We start from the raw sequence: 14953 nt of genomic DNA on the forward strand, positions 1-14953 counted from the left end.
ACGCACTGCTTACCCTCATTGTAATAAATCAATGCTTATTTTTCATTATAACCTGCCGTAAAATAAGTTCATACCTAAATGCATACCCTGGCTTCAACTCCTGTGCACGCCACTGCTATTATATCTACCTACTCGTATGACGCGGCAAAGCTGAAGTCTAATTCAGACGTTGCTGTTTAGAGAAGCGAAGTACCTAATTGAAACGTAGGCACTTATAGTTCTTAGAAATAATAAAATCAATACCCATTATGTGAAAGTGTGTTTGTTTGTTGGTTTGTCCTTCAATCACGTCGCAACAAAGCAACGGATAGACGTGATTTTTTTCATGGGTGTAGTTAAAGATCTGATAAGTTCTTAATTATAAGTCTGGATTGGATTCTTAATCATAAGACAGGGTGTCTCGTTGTAAACTCTATGGTGGGTACATCCCTGAATGAACAATCGAAAATACCTACTATAATAGGCATCAAAGACATAAGGATCAAGCTTTTAGCAGGATCCTTATTGTCGCCTGGAATTAAAAAATACTGAAATATTCCGGCCAATCACCTGCATGGTCTCCTCCAAAATAATTGACTTAGTCTAATTTGTAGATCCAGTGTCCAAAAGTTCCAGTCTACCTACTCGCGCTCGGTTCCACTAGTTCAACTGATTAGTTCATCCGTTCAACTATTGAGACTTTTTCCCAGTAGTTCAACTGCGACTGAATTCTTTTAAGAGTTTGAAGGGACTAAATAGTTGAATTAATAGTTAAATAGTTGAATTCATATAATGGAGGGAATTTGAGGAAACGAAAGTAGAAATGGAAATTCAAAAAAATATCAGGCCTCAAAATTAGTATAGTAGACCTGGAATAACCTAGTTTGATAGAACAGAAATGAAAATAAGGAATTCTAAAGTATCAAGTGCTCTCGCATTGTGATCTGTAGGAGCCGCTAGAGAGAGATCGCAAGAGGCGCAGTGAAGACCGTTGTCGTACACATAACCACGACTCTCTCCACTTACTCTGACCACCGAAGGTACTAAAAGGGTTGAATTTAATTTACTTATACAAAAATAATGTAGGTACTTACAACCGAAACAGTTAGAGATCCACGACATTTTCGTTAGAGAGTAGTAGGTATCTTCCTTGGTTTACACCTCCAATAGCCATTGCCATTACGGTCGTCCCTAATTTTAAAACATTGGTTTCCTGCATAAAATAATACTTTGCCTCGACCTCTTTTAACTATTAGTAAATCTTTGGTATACATTAGTATTAGAAAATGATCAACGTTTAACTAAGGTTATTAAGGATGATGTTACTATAGTATATATATTAAACAAGGAATATACCTATACCACTCTCTACATTAAAATTATTACTGTAAAAAAAACAGTATTTCTGCAGTAGGCAATATGTATATGATATTGGAAATATATATTGACATATCCTTTAATGACATAAATAAAAGGGAAACCTTCTTTAGCAAGTTCTTTAGTGTTGGGTGGACTGACAGAAAAAGTTCTCCTAAATAAATTCAATTTTGATCTGATTTAAGTAAACTAAATCAGATTAATCAGCTTCCGTGAGTTCCCCACAATACCAAGTACCTGAGTTCAACTATTTATTCATTTAATCCTTTAGAGTTGAGCTACTGTGAAAAAGTCTCACTAACTCAATGGTTGAAATTGACGCGAGCAAAAGCCAAAAAATCAAATAATGGTTGAGTAAATAAAATTCATGAATCTATAATAATAACTAACATTTATTTTATTTTAAATGCCAAAACTGTACACAATATTTTTAACATATTATGATGATAATCTATACATGATACATGACGATGACAAAGTACTAGCTAATGCTATTAAAAAAAAATATTTAGGTACAAATACCTAAAACAAATATAATATAATAAGTGAGCGTTTTGCAACATTAACATCTTCATCTAAAGATGACTAATTAATTTTAGTTACGCAGTTCTAAATTCACAACATATTAATCTACCAAAACGGACACCACCCGACATAGCACTGGCAAAGATTTTCATTACTAGTCGCCTGTTGTATCAACAAATCAACTTGCTTCTGTACGGAAACGCTCGCGTCGTCTATATGCGTGAAGTCCCGTCCAGTTAACTTATCCCTAACCCGGTTCACAATAGCTAAAGCCCGTTTGTTTAGATTTGTCTCAGCGGGTTGGTCAACGTCGTTTAACGGTAAAGCTCGGCTTCTGCTGGGTTGCGGTGACGCGGCATCTGATGACGAAGGGTCGGCGTCATTCCTAGACCGTCGCGCCGCGTCTATGAGCCTCCAGTTTAATAATGGGTCGTATACGAAAGCTTCCAGTACGGCCATAACGCTGTCTTTATGGCGGTGGAGTACCTCCATTACTGATTCGCAAGTGCGACGGTATATGCCTTCGATGCCGGTTACCTGAAAAGGACGAGCATATTTTTTGAGTCAAAATTAAGACCTTAATTTTTTCAAATCTAACAAATGAGACCTGTAAATGAGAATGTATCTAATTCTTTTTACTATAATATCAATTATCATTGACGTAAACGGAACCAGTTCTCTTCCAGGTTTACTTCATGGATTTCCTTGGTACTTTTTAGATGTCATGCCAAGTGAAACTGAGGAGCCAATGGTTAATTAATCGATCATATTATAGAATACATACCTCCATAGCATTAATCAGCATACGCGTCAACCGGAACGGTATCTTCTCGGGAAACTTGTCCCGAGTAACGGCTACTTCGAAGCAATCGCCGAAGTCTATATGCAGGAATTTTCCCGTGACTCTGTCGAGCATGATGTTCGAGGGGTGTCGGTCGCCCAGCCCCAGGATGTAGCCCACCATGCTCATGACAGCGAGAGAACGGGTATAATTTGTGCGACGCTCGAACCAGACCTCTGAAGAAGGGCTTTTAAGCCACAGTAATTTGGCAAGATCGTCTCCTGCCGTGTGCTCGAGAGCATGCTCGAACACTTCCACCTGGAATAAATAATGTGGCATTGGTGCTTCTCCGGTTGAACGCAAATCTCTGAACTAAAACAAGTATATAAGTACTGCTATCCTTTTCCACTGAAAAGTTTGAAACAAATATAGCAAACCATTTACTTGATTTTATGTGTGAACAACATTGGTTGCTTAAACAAAACATCAACTCACGGAGTTAGGAACAGCTTGTGCATAAACTAAATCACCATGATTATTGACAACCTTTTCACAAAGCTTCACGTGGAAAAGACGATTAATCATAAAATCTTAGATTGATATTATTGTAAGTTTTTTATAGGTAAACAAAAATCATCTTTATTTCTAGCCAACTCACCTTTTGCATCAACATAAGCTTCTCCAAATCAGATGCCATCCGTTGCATGATCCTATGCTCTATATTGAGCAGGATCTTCCTCTTCTCTCTATAGTCCTTTATCAACGAGTGCAATGTGTCACAGTGAGGCACCCAGCCAATCAAGCCAGAGTTAGTCGACAGAGGTATTACTGCGTATCTTTGTATGGCCAAGTCTCGTCGGAAAGTGTCCGGATCGGCTTGCAGCAGAGTATTGACTAAGCCGAATAGTTGCATCACCCGTTCGTCCTGACGTAAGTCCTCGTGGCCTTTGAGAAGGAACATGTAATCTTTGCCGTTGGAACCTCTGATGCAAAGGCGACGCGGGCGCTGTTTCGATGATATTACCTGTTTATGAATCACAAAGAAAATCACTACCGATATAATAAATGCGAAAGTGTGCTGGTTTATTGGTTTGTCCTTCAATTATGCCCCAACGGAGCAACGGATCGACGTAATTTTTGCATAGTGATAGTTTAAGTCGTGGGCAGTGACATTTGCTACTTTTTATCCCGGAAAATCAGAGTTCTCAAGGGATTATTAAAACACTAAAGTTTCAGGCATCGGCTAGTTTAAAAAAGTCGACAAAGAGCGGTGTTGAGAAATCGGCAGTCGATCTTTACCACTGACGTCACAGAAAAACAACATTCAAATTAAGCTGTCTCCATCTTTAGAAGTCAATGGTGAAACCAAATCCCATCTACAGCATTCCCTTAAAATAATGGTGTGGGTTTATTTAAGGGCCCTACACGAGTTTACTAAAAGACTAATTAACTGATAAGTGACAAAATGACTGTAAATAATTGTAGTCATGGTTTACACAACTAACAACAAAAATAAAAGATAACAATGATTTGGCATTTCTGCTGGTGCTGTTAGTTCTCTCCGCTTCTCCACTGAAGCGGAGACGTGATCAATAGACCAATGAGGTTACTGTATCTAACAGTATCCTGATTGGTCTATTGATCACGTCTCCGGAATAATTTTATCATGTCATCTCCGAATAATCTGATTGGTTGAGAACACAACTCCAAACGCACCCTAAATGTTCATGGGATGTAAAACCGCTAGCTATTCACATAATAAATTTATTATTACCTGCAAGCTGCTCTGTATGTGAGCTATCCGGATGAGGTCCTGATCCGGTATGTATGAGCCGGGAACAGCTAACTCCAGATCACGGCAGTTGAGCAATCGAGGGCTCACGAACTGCAGTTCTAAAGACGCCAATTGCAAAAGTTGGCGACTAATGCGCCGGAATACGTGGTAGTACAAGTCCCACGCTTGGTTTAGGTCGCGGACTAATCCTGACTCCTAGAAGAAACAACCATATATTAAAATCACCAATATAAGGTGTGGTTGATATGAGAGTAGCGAGTGGCAGAGATGTGTAGGGGACACGTTTCTTCTATAGATTAAAGTAAGGATTTAGTTATGTTGTATGCACAAGAGATGACGCTACTACTGCCAAGTGCCACATCAAAACTAATGAAAAATGTGGTTCTTCTATAACGCTTGCCTAAAATGAAACAGAAAAGAGAGCCCAAAATTTAAGCACTTTGTAAGAATAAAAACTCAAACCACTAGCCTACTATCATGTTTTAATGTCAATCATAGAAATTACCTAGTCAATTCAATTGACTAGTCTAAAAATTTTTAGTCAGTAGGTACCCTTATTATAAATGCGAAAGTGTGTTTGTTTGTTGGTTTGTCCTTCAATCACGTCGCAACGATGCAACGGATTGACGTGATTTTTTGCATGGGTATAGATAAAGACCTGGAGAGTGACATAGGCTACTTTTTATCCAGGAAAATCAAAGAGTTCCCATGGGATTTTTGAAAATCTTATTCCACGCGTACAAAGTCGTGGGCATCAGCTTGTAATAAATAAGTATGTAAATCATCGAAGTTCCCAACTAATCGAACTCCTACGGCGTTAAGTTGCTCTACCACTTGTGGAATAAGAGCTAAAACAAATAAAATATATCGAAAAAGAAAATGTTCATCAGGCACTAAATGCTCCTTACCTTAAACCGGTTACACCATTCCTGCGCCTCATTGAGATCTCTCCCATACGCTTGACTAAACGATGCTTCCTTTGATGTCTTCGGGCCTCTTTCCAACATCGCGTGCAATGGCTCCAAAGTTTTAAACATAGCCTTGACGTCGTGCTCACTGAAATACAATCTAGAAGCTTCTTCCAAAGCCTCATGCCATTGCTCGTGCCACAATATAGCGACTCGGATGAGCTCCTCAGATATCATGGCCGCCTGGTTGACTAAATTAATTGAGTGGGTACACATCGATTTCAGAATTTGATTCGCAGCATTCTTACGATCAACAAAGGATGATTTAGACGCCACTGTCAAAGGATAGACTAGGGCTTGAGGATGCGATTTGCCGATATCAATGAGCAGGGAATGAATAAGCTTTCCAACTAAAGCTCTCGGGGTGTCAATTCTTGCAATAAGTTGAGGTATGACTTGAAGCCACACATTAATTTCTATAGTCCTTATCCCTTCAACTAGGGCTTCATGAACGGCGGGATGGTGTCCATAATCGAACCACAATGTGAGCAATCGCAAGGTATCTTGCAAAGAACTGCCCTGGGATAAGTTTATCGATTTGAAAAATCCTTCAACTGCAGGCACAGTGTGAGTTTGAATGTACTCTGTAACGGGTTTGGTCTCTTCAGGATTGGACGTATCGACTTCCTGGTGTTTGTAAAACAGAACCGTTTCAAAGTTCATATAAGCCCACGCATGCCAGGCTTTGTACCAATCTGATGCTAAGTTAGTTGCGGCTGAGTAGTTTCGTAGTATTTCTGGAATAGACTGTTGATTGATGCCTAGTAATGATTCGCACCAGGATCCTAGCTTCAGATGACAACGAGCGACAAGCCTGCAATGTTCTGCGTCTCCCGTTTCGACTGCATCGACGTAACGTTGGAGCTGGTCATATGCAAGTTGTTTGTCTCCAGCGACCCAAAGATGTTTAGCGTATGCGAGCGTCAGTCTAGGCCTTTGAGTTGGAAGAGGTTTGTCTCGATTCTGATTAGGATCCATTCCAAGAAGCATAACTAGCGTTTTATGGGCTTGCCGCGGCGCCCCGTTCTTCCTGCATAGTGAGGCAAACTTTAGCCACGTCGCCATATCTTCTTGAGGCGTCAAAACTAAACCTCGCACTTGCAAAATTTTTCGCCAATCCTCTACCAATCTCTGTCCACCTTGAAGTCTCGTCCACCAAGCTTGCTTTATCGATTCCCTCCTTTCAGGAACCAACTTGTACGTAATCACTTCCTCTAATTCAGCAAGCAATTGAGCATTCACTAAAGCTCCATACGCTCTTTGATAGCTTTCGCCGGCCATTGCGGTCAATTCCGAGTCCAGTAGCGTTCTAGCTTGATCGATATTTAATTTTGATAAACTGTAGTCTTCGTTGTGAATATTTAGAACGGCTCTATAGAAAGCTCCGTCTTGCGTATTATCCGGTAAGAAATTCACATATTTAACCATAGAATCCCATTCGTTCAACCCCCAAGCGGCGGCAGCGGCCAATCTTGCTGCTTTAAATTTTTCCTCATCGCACATTCTCGTCCAACGCTTGGATACGGTATTATACAACTCCGTCCACTCGCCTAGGGCTTCGTAACAGCGCATTTCGCCCAGGTAGGCCTCCATGTTATCATCATCCCCTACTAATTTTGCGCCATAGAGATTTAATGCCTTCTCCCAATTATGCAGTTTCTCATACCATCGTATTTGAACTTTCAAGTTAGTATCGCCGGCTTCCCGTTGAGCCATCACACGTTCGAGTAATCCTTCGGCTGCCTCTTTTTGCTGCAACTTGTTATTGATGTGTATTAAAGCCTCTACTACCTGAGAGGTCGCCCCGTTTCGGAATTCTTCCTCCTGCAAAATGATCAGTTTTTAATAGTAAAATGGGAGAAAAGCTCAAAAAATACCAAACCAATCAAAAGCAACGCAACTTTTTTTAGTATTGAAAATGTAATTGACGTCGCAGAAATTTTCGTGAAATTGTGAACGTATAGAAATATAGTACGCGACAGGTCGAAATGGCAATCGGGAAAGGACGCCTCGCACACCCCACCCCGATTGCCGTCTCGACCTGTCACGTTCTAAAGGTATGTTTCCTACATTCAACGTTTCGATCGCGATCATTTTGGCGAACATCAAAGGAATTCGCGTCCCATTGTATTTTATAATCTCCACATACACAGAATACCTATAACACTCAACTTTACATTTTTAAAAATCGATTTTGCAACGTTACACACGCAACTGTGTTTTATGGTGTGGCGGTACTTAATGTACAATCAGCCCCCCAATTGTGTAAGAATAACCATTTCATGGCTATCGCAATCGTCAAGAAATTCTGCCATTTGATTGGTTGATTCGTTGTTTACATTTTTTCACAGCCAATCAAAGGGCAGAATTCTTGACGATTGCGATAGCCATGAAATGGTTATTCTTACACAATTGGGGGGCTGTAAGCATACAAACTACAAACCTTATAATGAAGTGCTTTAGCATATGCCCTGCAATGCATAGCCCTTTCACCAAGAAGCTGTGTAGAGATTGGTAAGGCCCCTCCTTCACAATGCTCCATGAACTCCGCGAGGTTCAGTACCGTGTGAGCAAGTTCGGGGGCATCGGGAGCTGTTAAGGCTTGCTCTAAAGCATTGGAGAGTTCCGTACGTGAAGTGCTATCGAGCTCCGTCCAGCAAGAGACGAAGGCTGCGTTGAATAGATCGCGCAGCAACTGGGAATAGTTGTGTGCGAGAGTTCGACACGCCCTGAAAAGTTTTATTAGATTAATATATTATGTAGTCAAAAGCCGACATTCCACTAATCCTCGGTTTGCACAGACAGTAAGTTATCACATCAAAAATAAGTCAAAAACCAAAACAGGAGGTTTAGGGTACTCTACGACCAAAACGTGTGAGATAGATACAATGTGACGATCGCATTCATTTTTGGCTGATATACTATACTGTCTAAAATGCAGTCTAAGCAAAAAGGTAACGCAAACTCTGATAATTCTGATTGTATTAAACACAATGTGAGTATCATAACTTTAGTGTTAGTCTTAATGTTTAGTGCTTTTGACGTTAAACCATAAGTTTAGTTAACTATCAGATTGACCAAAAATTCATTAGTCAGCGGTTTGCTTTGGACTTAGCTTCAAACCTCTTGCCTGACCTGAGAATTGACTAGGCAAATCTAGAAACGGCGTTATTTCAGCTTTTGAGTATAAAGTTTACATACATCACTACCCATATTATCACTACCCTCAATACCCATATTATAAATGTTAAAGTGTTTGTTTGTTGGTTTATCCTTCAGTCACGTCGCAACAGAGCAACGAATTTTTGGCATGGATATAGTTAAAGATTTGAAGAGTGATATAGGCTACTTTTTATCCCAGAAAATCAAAGAGGTCCCATGGGATTTTCAAAAACTTAAATCCACGCGGATGATCATCTTTCTTCATTATTTCTTTTAATTTCTAATATCTTACAAATTAAAAGAAATAATCCAAATTTTAACTTAAAATAAAATCTCAAATGATTTTAACCTCAAAGCGGGGCTGGGAGATTCAGTAATCAGCCCAATGCTGAAAGGTCGCAACCATTCCAGCCAATCGTCCTTGGACACTCGACTGCTTACTGTCCACGCCACTTTTAGACTGTGTGCGTTCACGTAAAGCTTGCGTCCTGAATGGGATGGGTCGCACGCTACTATGCGTGTCTGAAAAAGTAACCATCGTTTCAAAGCTGACATTTTAAAAAGGCTTGAACCCAGGAAAAGTGTCGGTAATTCTTTCCTCCTTCCTTGGTCTTTGATCCTTTCTCTAAAAAGCAGATAATTGCAAAAATGGTTTAAAAGTTATCGCCAAAAACATGGGTATTTAGAAAATTTGATGTTTTTTTTTAAAAGTTTGCTACATAGGACCTAATTAAAAACCTTAGTCCTATGTAGCATTATTTTTTAGAAACATCAGTTTTGAAAATTTCCAGGTATTTCGGCGGAAACTCAAAATTTTTATTTTTCCGCCTTTTAGAAATAAGCATCCTTGCATAACTCTGGTGTAAAGACAGCCTTAGAACTACAGTACAAAATACAGGTTGGTACACACCTCTTGGTTATTATTCCTAGGCCTTCGTCTTGTGCTCTGCAAGAAATCGTCCACAGATAATGTTGTATTGGACTGCAACTTTGAAAGCATCAATTCGTAATTATGATGCTGAATCCTGTGTTTTGTTATGACTTTCTGAACTAGGGGAATAAAGTCATTATATTTCCGACCCAGTTGAATGATCAAAGCGCATAATGTGTCCATAGCTGTCGTACGAAGAGGGGCACACGTGTCCAAACTTCTCACAAGGGGATGAATTATTCTGGACACAAGTTCGCTATAATTCAAGGAGTCTGAAAGATAATCAACTGTTTCCATTGCAACTTTTGCTACTGGTATAGGGCAGTCCGATGCATCAAACAACTTGACTATCGACGGAATCACCAAATGCATATAATCATCAAGGTTATCTTCAAACTTTTGTAGAGCATAAAGTAGCTTCTCAGTAACAAATCTGTCTTTACTTGTATCGTGAGCGAGGACGCGTAATATTTGCGGCATCAATTGAGGCAAATATACTTTAAACTCGGATCCGAGAGCCCATGCGATGTGTTCGACCAGCAATATTAAAGTTGGTTGCAAAGGACTGTTTGGAGTCCAAAACTCCTTGATCAGTTCGAAAATTTTATCCAAATAGTTCCGAATATGGTGTTTCACGATTGCAATAAGTTTGGCTAGTTGCGTAAAGAGAAATTCTCTGAAGTTATTATTATTTTCGGTAGCTCGGGCCACAAAAAGAAGACTTGGAGTTACGCGTGAGATGTATGGTACGCATTTTATGCCAAGGGACTGGAATATAGCCGTTACGGCTTCAACCACATTCTTATGATGTTGTTGCAGTGTCTGGTCGCGTAGAATACGCATCAGAGTCGAGATCACAATCGCCGGATAGTATTCATCGAGCACAGGTGAAGACATGTTCACGAGCATTTCACTTGTGGTCATATCGAAGTTGTTTTCCTCTGCCTTGCTATCAGCAACTGGCACTAAGCTAGAATCAGGCTGGCCATCGATTAATCCTCTAGTCACCTTGTGTTTGTAAGGATCTAAGGCGCCCAAAAGTCCCAAGACACGAATCGTTTCTCGCCTATCTTTGGGTTGCTGTTCCGTTTTCAAGAAGTTTAGTAAAACATCCATTAGGTTCGGGTATTCAGTGTACGGTGTAACGACGTAGCCCGTCGCACTAATAAGCTGACCAAACGCCCATAAAGCAACACTTCTTTTCTCTGTAGCAGAAGCATCGGATAGTAAATCCAGGAGAATTGATAATAATTCAGGCAAACATTTTTTTAAACCAGTATTATCTCCATGGACATCAGCCAAGTCCCCTACAGCTTTCAAAACGCTGATTACTACACCAGGATTTAAATCAGGTTCCTTTAATTTAGGAACAAGGACATTGAGGATAGTTTCCATGTATGGTTTAACAAGTTTTGGAGCATGTAAAATGAGATTATCTAACATCCTAGCTGCCTGCTCCTTATTTCTGCCCATTCCAGAATGTTCCAGTTCAGTTAGAAACTGTATTAAAGTCTTACGAAGACCGGGCATCACATATGCGGGATTGACTGAACTTAATCGACCGATGGTACAAATGGCTAGTTCCCGAATTTCTAAATGTTCATCATTCATTGCAATGAAAAGGAAACTTAAATTTTCAATCTGAGCTAAATGGGTGTCGAAGATTTTCGTCAGAGATTCCAATACCCAGTATCGGACTTCGTAATCTGGGTCTGTGACGGATACAACCAACATTTTGCCCACAACTTCAGCAGTTAGCATGGTAAGAGTTCTAGATGGCGTTCTCATAGTTCTGACTGTAGCATCGGCTAGTAATTTCGCTGCGGTTTTCACTGCTTCCACTCTAATCTCCTGTTGATCGCTCTGTAAGAAATGATCGGCGCATCGTCGGACAAAGGTTAATAAGCTGTGTTGGCCCACAAAATGGAATGTCCCTAGTGTTCTCAATGCCAGAACAATGCTGGCAGTATCCTGTTGCTCTATGGGGACACTAATAGTGCTCTGTTGTTCTAAGCTTCGCGGCACACCGGGATGCAAGAAAGGTTTATTCCTTAATACTTGCGAGAGCATATTTAGGAGACCCTCGGAAATTTCACACTTAAGTGAAGGTAAATTTTGACATAATTCCTTCAAACATATGGTCAACGATGGACTTAAACCGGTTACAAACATTGCATCAAGTAATTCTTTAATATCAGTGACCACTAGATCTTTGACTGCGCTACTTAGTAAAGTGATGCATGCGAAAATGGATGGGTCAATCCACATCTTCTTTTTGGTTTGAGTATCTCTTACAGGCAGAGCTTGTTTGATCACATCCATTATTTTTGGAATATAAATCTTTATATCCCCTTCTATAGCTGCTGCCATTAGACCTAATGTAGTGAATGCCATGTTTCTATCTTTTTCCCTACTCTTTATTGAATTGAGTAAATAGTACATGGTAGCAGGCAAGTATTTCCTTAAGAATAACTCTTTATTAAATGCTGCTAGTCTTGGAATTATAATGAGCAGCGTTTGTGGTACTCCTTGTGTTTTGAGAAGCCTCTGGCAAGACATGGCATCTGAAATGGAATTCTTTGATATAAAGGAATTATAAATAAGCTAGAGAAAACAAAAGTTAAAATGGTGAAGTAGTTGAAGTTTATTTTCATGAAGCTGTATTCTTCAGGAACATAGTCTTGTTACACCCAGATCTTTACTCAATTAAATTTTTATGATTATGACTATTGTGGAAAGGATGTTAGGTTTTAAAAGCAGTAACCTGTACCACGCCGATAACAATTTGCATTGTGCATTGTATTTTACTATGAAAATTATTTTTTAAGCTTAAATTTTCGTGAGTGTCAAAAAGATTAGAATTAGTGATGAAACTATTCACGATGCAAACAGTTTTCTCAACACAATCGTCATCATCATCAACCGATAGACGTCCACTACCTTGAAACCCCAACGTCTATCGGTTTACTGAACTTCAGCTTCGCAACCCGGCGAGCTATGTTGGTTTCTCAAGTTCTCCTACAGATCTCATTTCTGACTTGATCATATTGTAGAGAACGCAACACAATATATATTTCTATTGGCATTGAGCTTTAAGCTGTTTAAGGCACTTCAACCTATTCATCCAAACTTTAATGGTACCTAATGTTGTGTAAATAAACTAAACTAACCTTGACAAATTCTCTCAATCTTCTCCATCAGCAACTTTCTACATACTTCCGATTCATAGTTAGGAACTGGATACTGAACGTTTTCAGTCTTGAAGCCATCGCACAAGTACCCTCTCTTTACAGACGGACTGTGGAGCTTCGAACTTATAAAGATTATATCATCGGAGACAGTTATATCCTCCTGCGTATCTAGGCTTTGCATTAGATAGGTGTATTTCTTCTCCCATACTGCATTTGAGCATCTTAATAGTTCATTTAGTATAAGTAAACCTCCATGAACTCTATCCTCTTTGGTAATACCCTTTTCTCTAATCGGGACCTCCTCAAATGATAGCATAGCCTCTTCATAACACTGCATATACCATTGCGGTTTCGCCGTTGATTGTTTAGCCGTTTCCCGCTGGGCGGTCACAACTAAACCAGCTCTTAGTGCTTTTGCAGCTGCTTCTCTGATTTGTTGCTTAGGATCTTTTAGAGCAATTAGTATATGATCAAAGAAACCAGACACTTGTTGATAAAAGTATGTTGGCATGGCAATAGCTAATTCTTTTAGCAATAAAACAGCAGAATGCCTTCGACCTTCATTTCTTTCTTCTGATAACCATTCAAAAGCTCTTTTTACCTCAAACTCTACATATTCCGCTCTTTTGACTCCTGACACAGTCGCTAGACGTCCAACTGTTTTAGCAGCCAGTTCCATTACACCTACATCAGAGGATGGTAGGAGATTTCTCAAATAGTTTGCGAACCTGGTTATTCTGGTTTTTGTTGTATCGCAATCACCTCCAATAAGACACACTGAAAAAAAGTTATGTGTATTTATCCATACTAATATTATAAATGCGAAAGTGTGTCTGTCTGTCTGCTAGCTTTTCACGGACCAACAGTTTAACCGATTTCGATGAAATTTGGTACAGAGTTAGCTTACATCCCGGGGAAGGACATAGACTTTTTAGCCTGGAAAATTAATGAGTTCCCAAACGATTTTTAAAAAACCTAAATCCACGTGGACGAAGTCGCGGGCATCATCTAGTTTTAAAATATGTGTCAAATTGAGAATCTCCATCATTTTTTATAAGTTGGTTATACTGATAATGTTTGACTTACAAAAACCATATAATGCACTTTAGATGAGCTTGAAGGTTTGAAAGCATAGCACATAACATAATTTTGATCATAGAACTACTATAACTTAATATTCATGGGGGCAGAATTATTTCAGCAGTTCTGTTGTTGTCAGGTTAAAAAATCACCTTGTAAACCAGTTAATAACCCCTTATAAAAGCTTGCTTTATGATCATAGATTTTTCAGTATGATTATGCACAAGAAAGCAAATTATCCATACTCATATCAGTTTGTTTGTATGTCAGCTAGCTTTTCACAGTCCACCTGTTCAACCAATTTTGACAAAATTCCGGGGAAGGACAAAAGCTACTTTTGGTCCCAAAAAAATTAAAAAATTCTTTTAGGATTTTTTAAAACTATATACAGGAGGATATAGTATGGCATCATATAACTATTTGGTTACAGAGATAGCTTGCATCCTGTATATGGGTATAAGATACTTTTTACCCCGCAAGGTCAGTTCTTTAGAATTTTTAAAAAACTTTAATCCCTGTATCGCCGGGTGTCATCTAGTTGCTTATATTGCTCTATGAATTTTCCTGCATGAGGGTATAACACCGCCCAACTGTGGATTGTTGAGAATTGCTTAACCAAAAACCCCAGTTTTTTTGGCTCGATTCGGGACTAGAACCCAGGATCTCATGATCTAGCTAGATTTAACCCAATAAGCGAGCAACTATCAACGAGGGAGTTATGATACATACCTATGGCCAGTACACCACCTTTTTTCTCGTGAACATCGTTGCTGGAAACCATCTCAAATATTTGGTGGTTAAACTCATCGAGGAACTGCGTGAGCTCCTCTTGCGGCACCTCCCGCAGCTCGGTCTTTGCATAGTGATACAGTTCCCGAGCTGTTTTCGTCTGTATATCCACATTTCGGTTCTTCAAGCCCGCAACAAACGCGGGCACTTGATTTGACATTTTTATTCACGGCGCCAGAGCGCACAAGCAAACATAATAATATATTATATATATAATTAATGTGTTCTAAATTATAATTTATAACTCAAACGCGAGAACAGAGATACGATCTTCGATCCACAAGGCACAAATCACCACAACGCCACAAAAAAAATTGCGTCTGCGTTTTTGCAATTTTTAGGTCTATTTTATAAAATATAAACACAAAACATGAA

The 14953-nt window shown here is 39.4% G+C and overlaps 1 protein-coding gene across 1 annotated transcript; it reads right to left on the minus strand.

The window, feature by feature from the left end:
• Nucleotides 1-1728: 1728 nt before the first annotated feature.
• Nucleotides 1729-14953, minus strand: mTor (serine/threonine-protein kinase Tor). The gene is made up of 10 exons (XM_034978626.2): nt 14519-14953; nt 12689-13486; nt 9498-12082; nt 8937-9109; nt 7869-8154; nt 5366-7249; nt 4437-4652; nt 3321-3686; nt 2666-2980; nt 1729-2418 (listed from the first exon to the last, which is right to left on the minus strand). The coding sequence occupies exons 1-10, from the start codon at nt 14736-14738 to the stop codon at nt 1987-1989; spliced, it is 7275 nt and encodes a 2424-aa protein (XP_034834517.1). The 5' UTR covers nt 14739-14953; the 3' UTR covers nt 1729-1986.

The sequence above is a fragment of the Maniola hyperantus genome, chromosome 19 (genome assembly GCF_902806685.2).
Source record: "Maniola hyperantus chromosome 19, iAphHyp1.2, whole genome shotgun sequence".
Lineage (NCBI taxonomy): Eukaryota > Metazoa > Arthropoda > Insecta > Lepidoptera > Nymphalidae > Maniola > Maniola hyperantus.

Excerpts from the sequence above, each read along its gene's own strand:
- mTor (XM_034978626.2), bottom strand. The coding sequence starts at position 14,738 with ATGTCAAATCAAGTGCCCGCGTTTGTTGCGGGCTTGAAGAACCGAAAT. Across the intron at positions 9,110-9,497 it reads CTAGGAATAATAACCAAGAG|ACACGCATAGTAGCGTGCGA; the intron begins GTGTGTACCAAC and ends TTACTTTTTCAG. Across the intron at positions 8,155-8,936 it reads TCTCCCAGCCCCGCTTTGAG|GGCGTGTCGAACTCTCGCAC; the intron begins GTTAAAATCATT and ends AAAACTTTTCAG.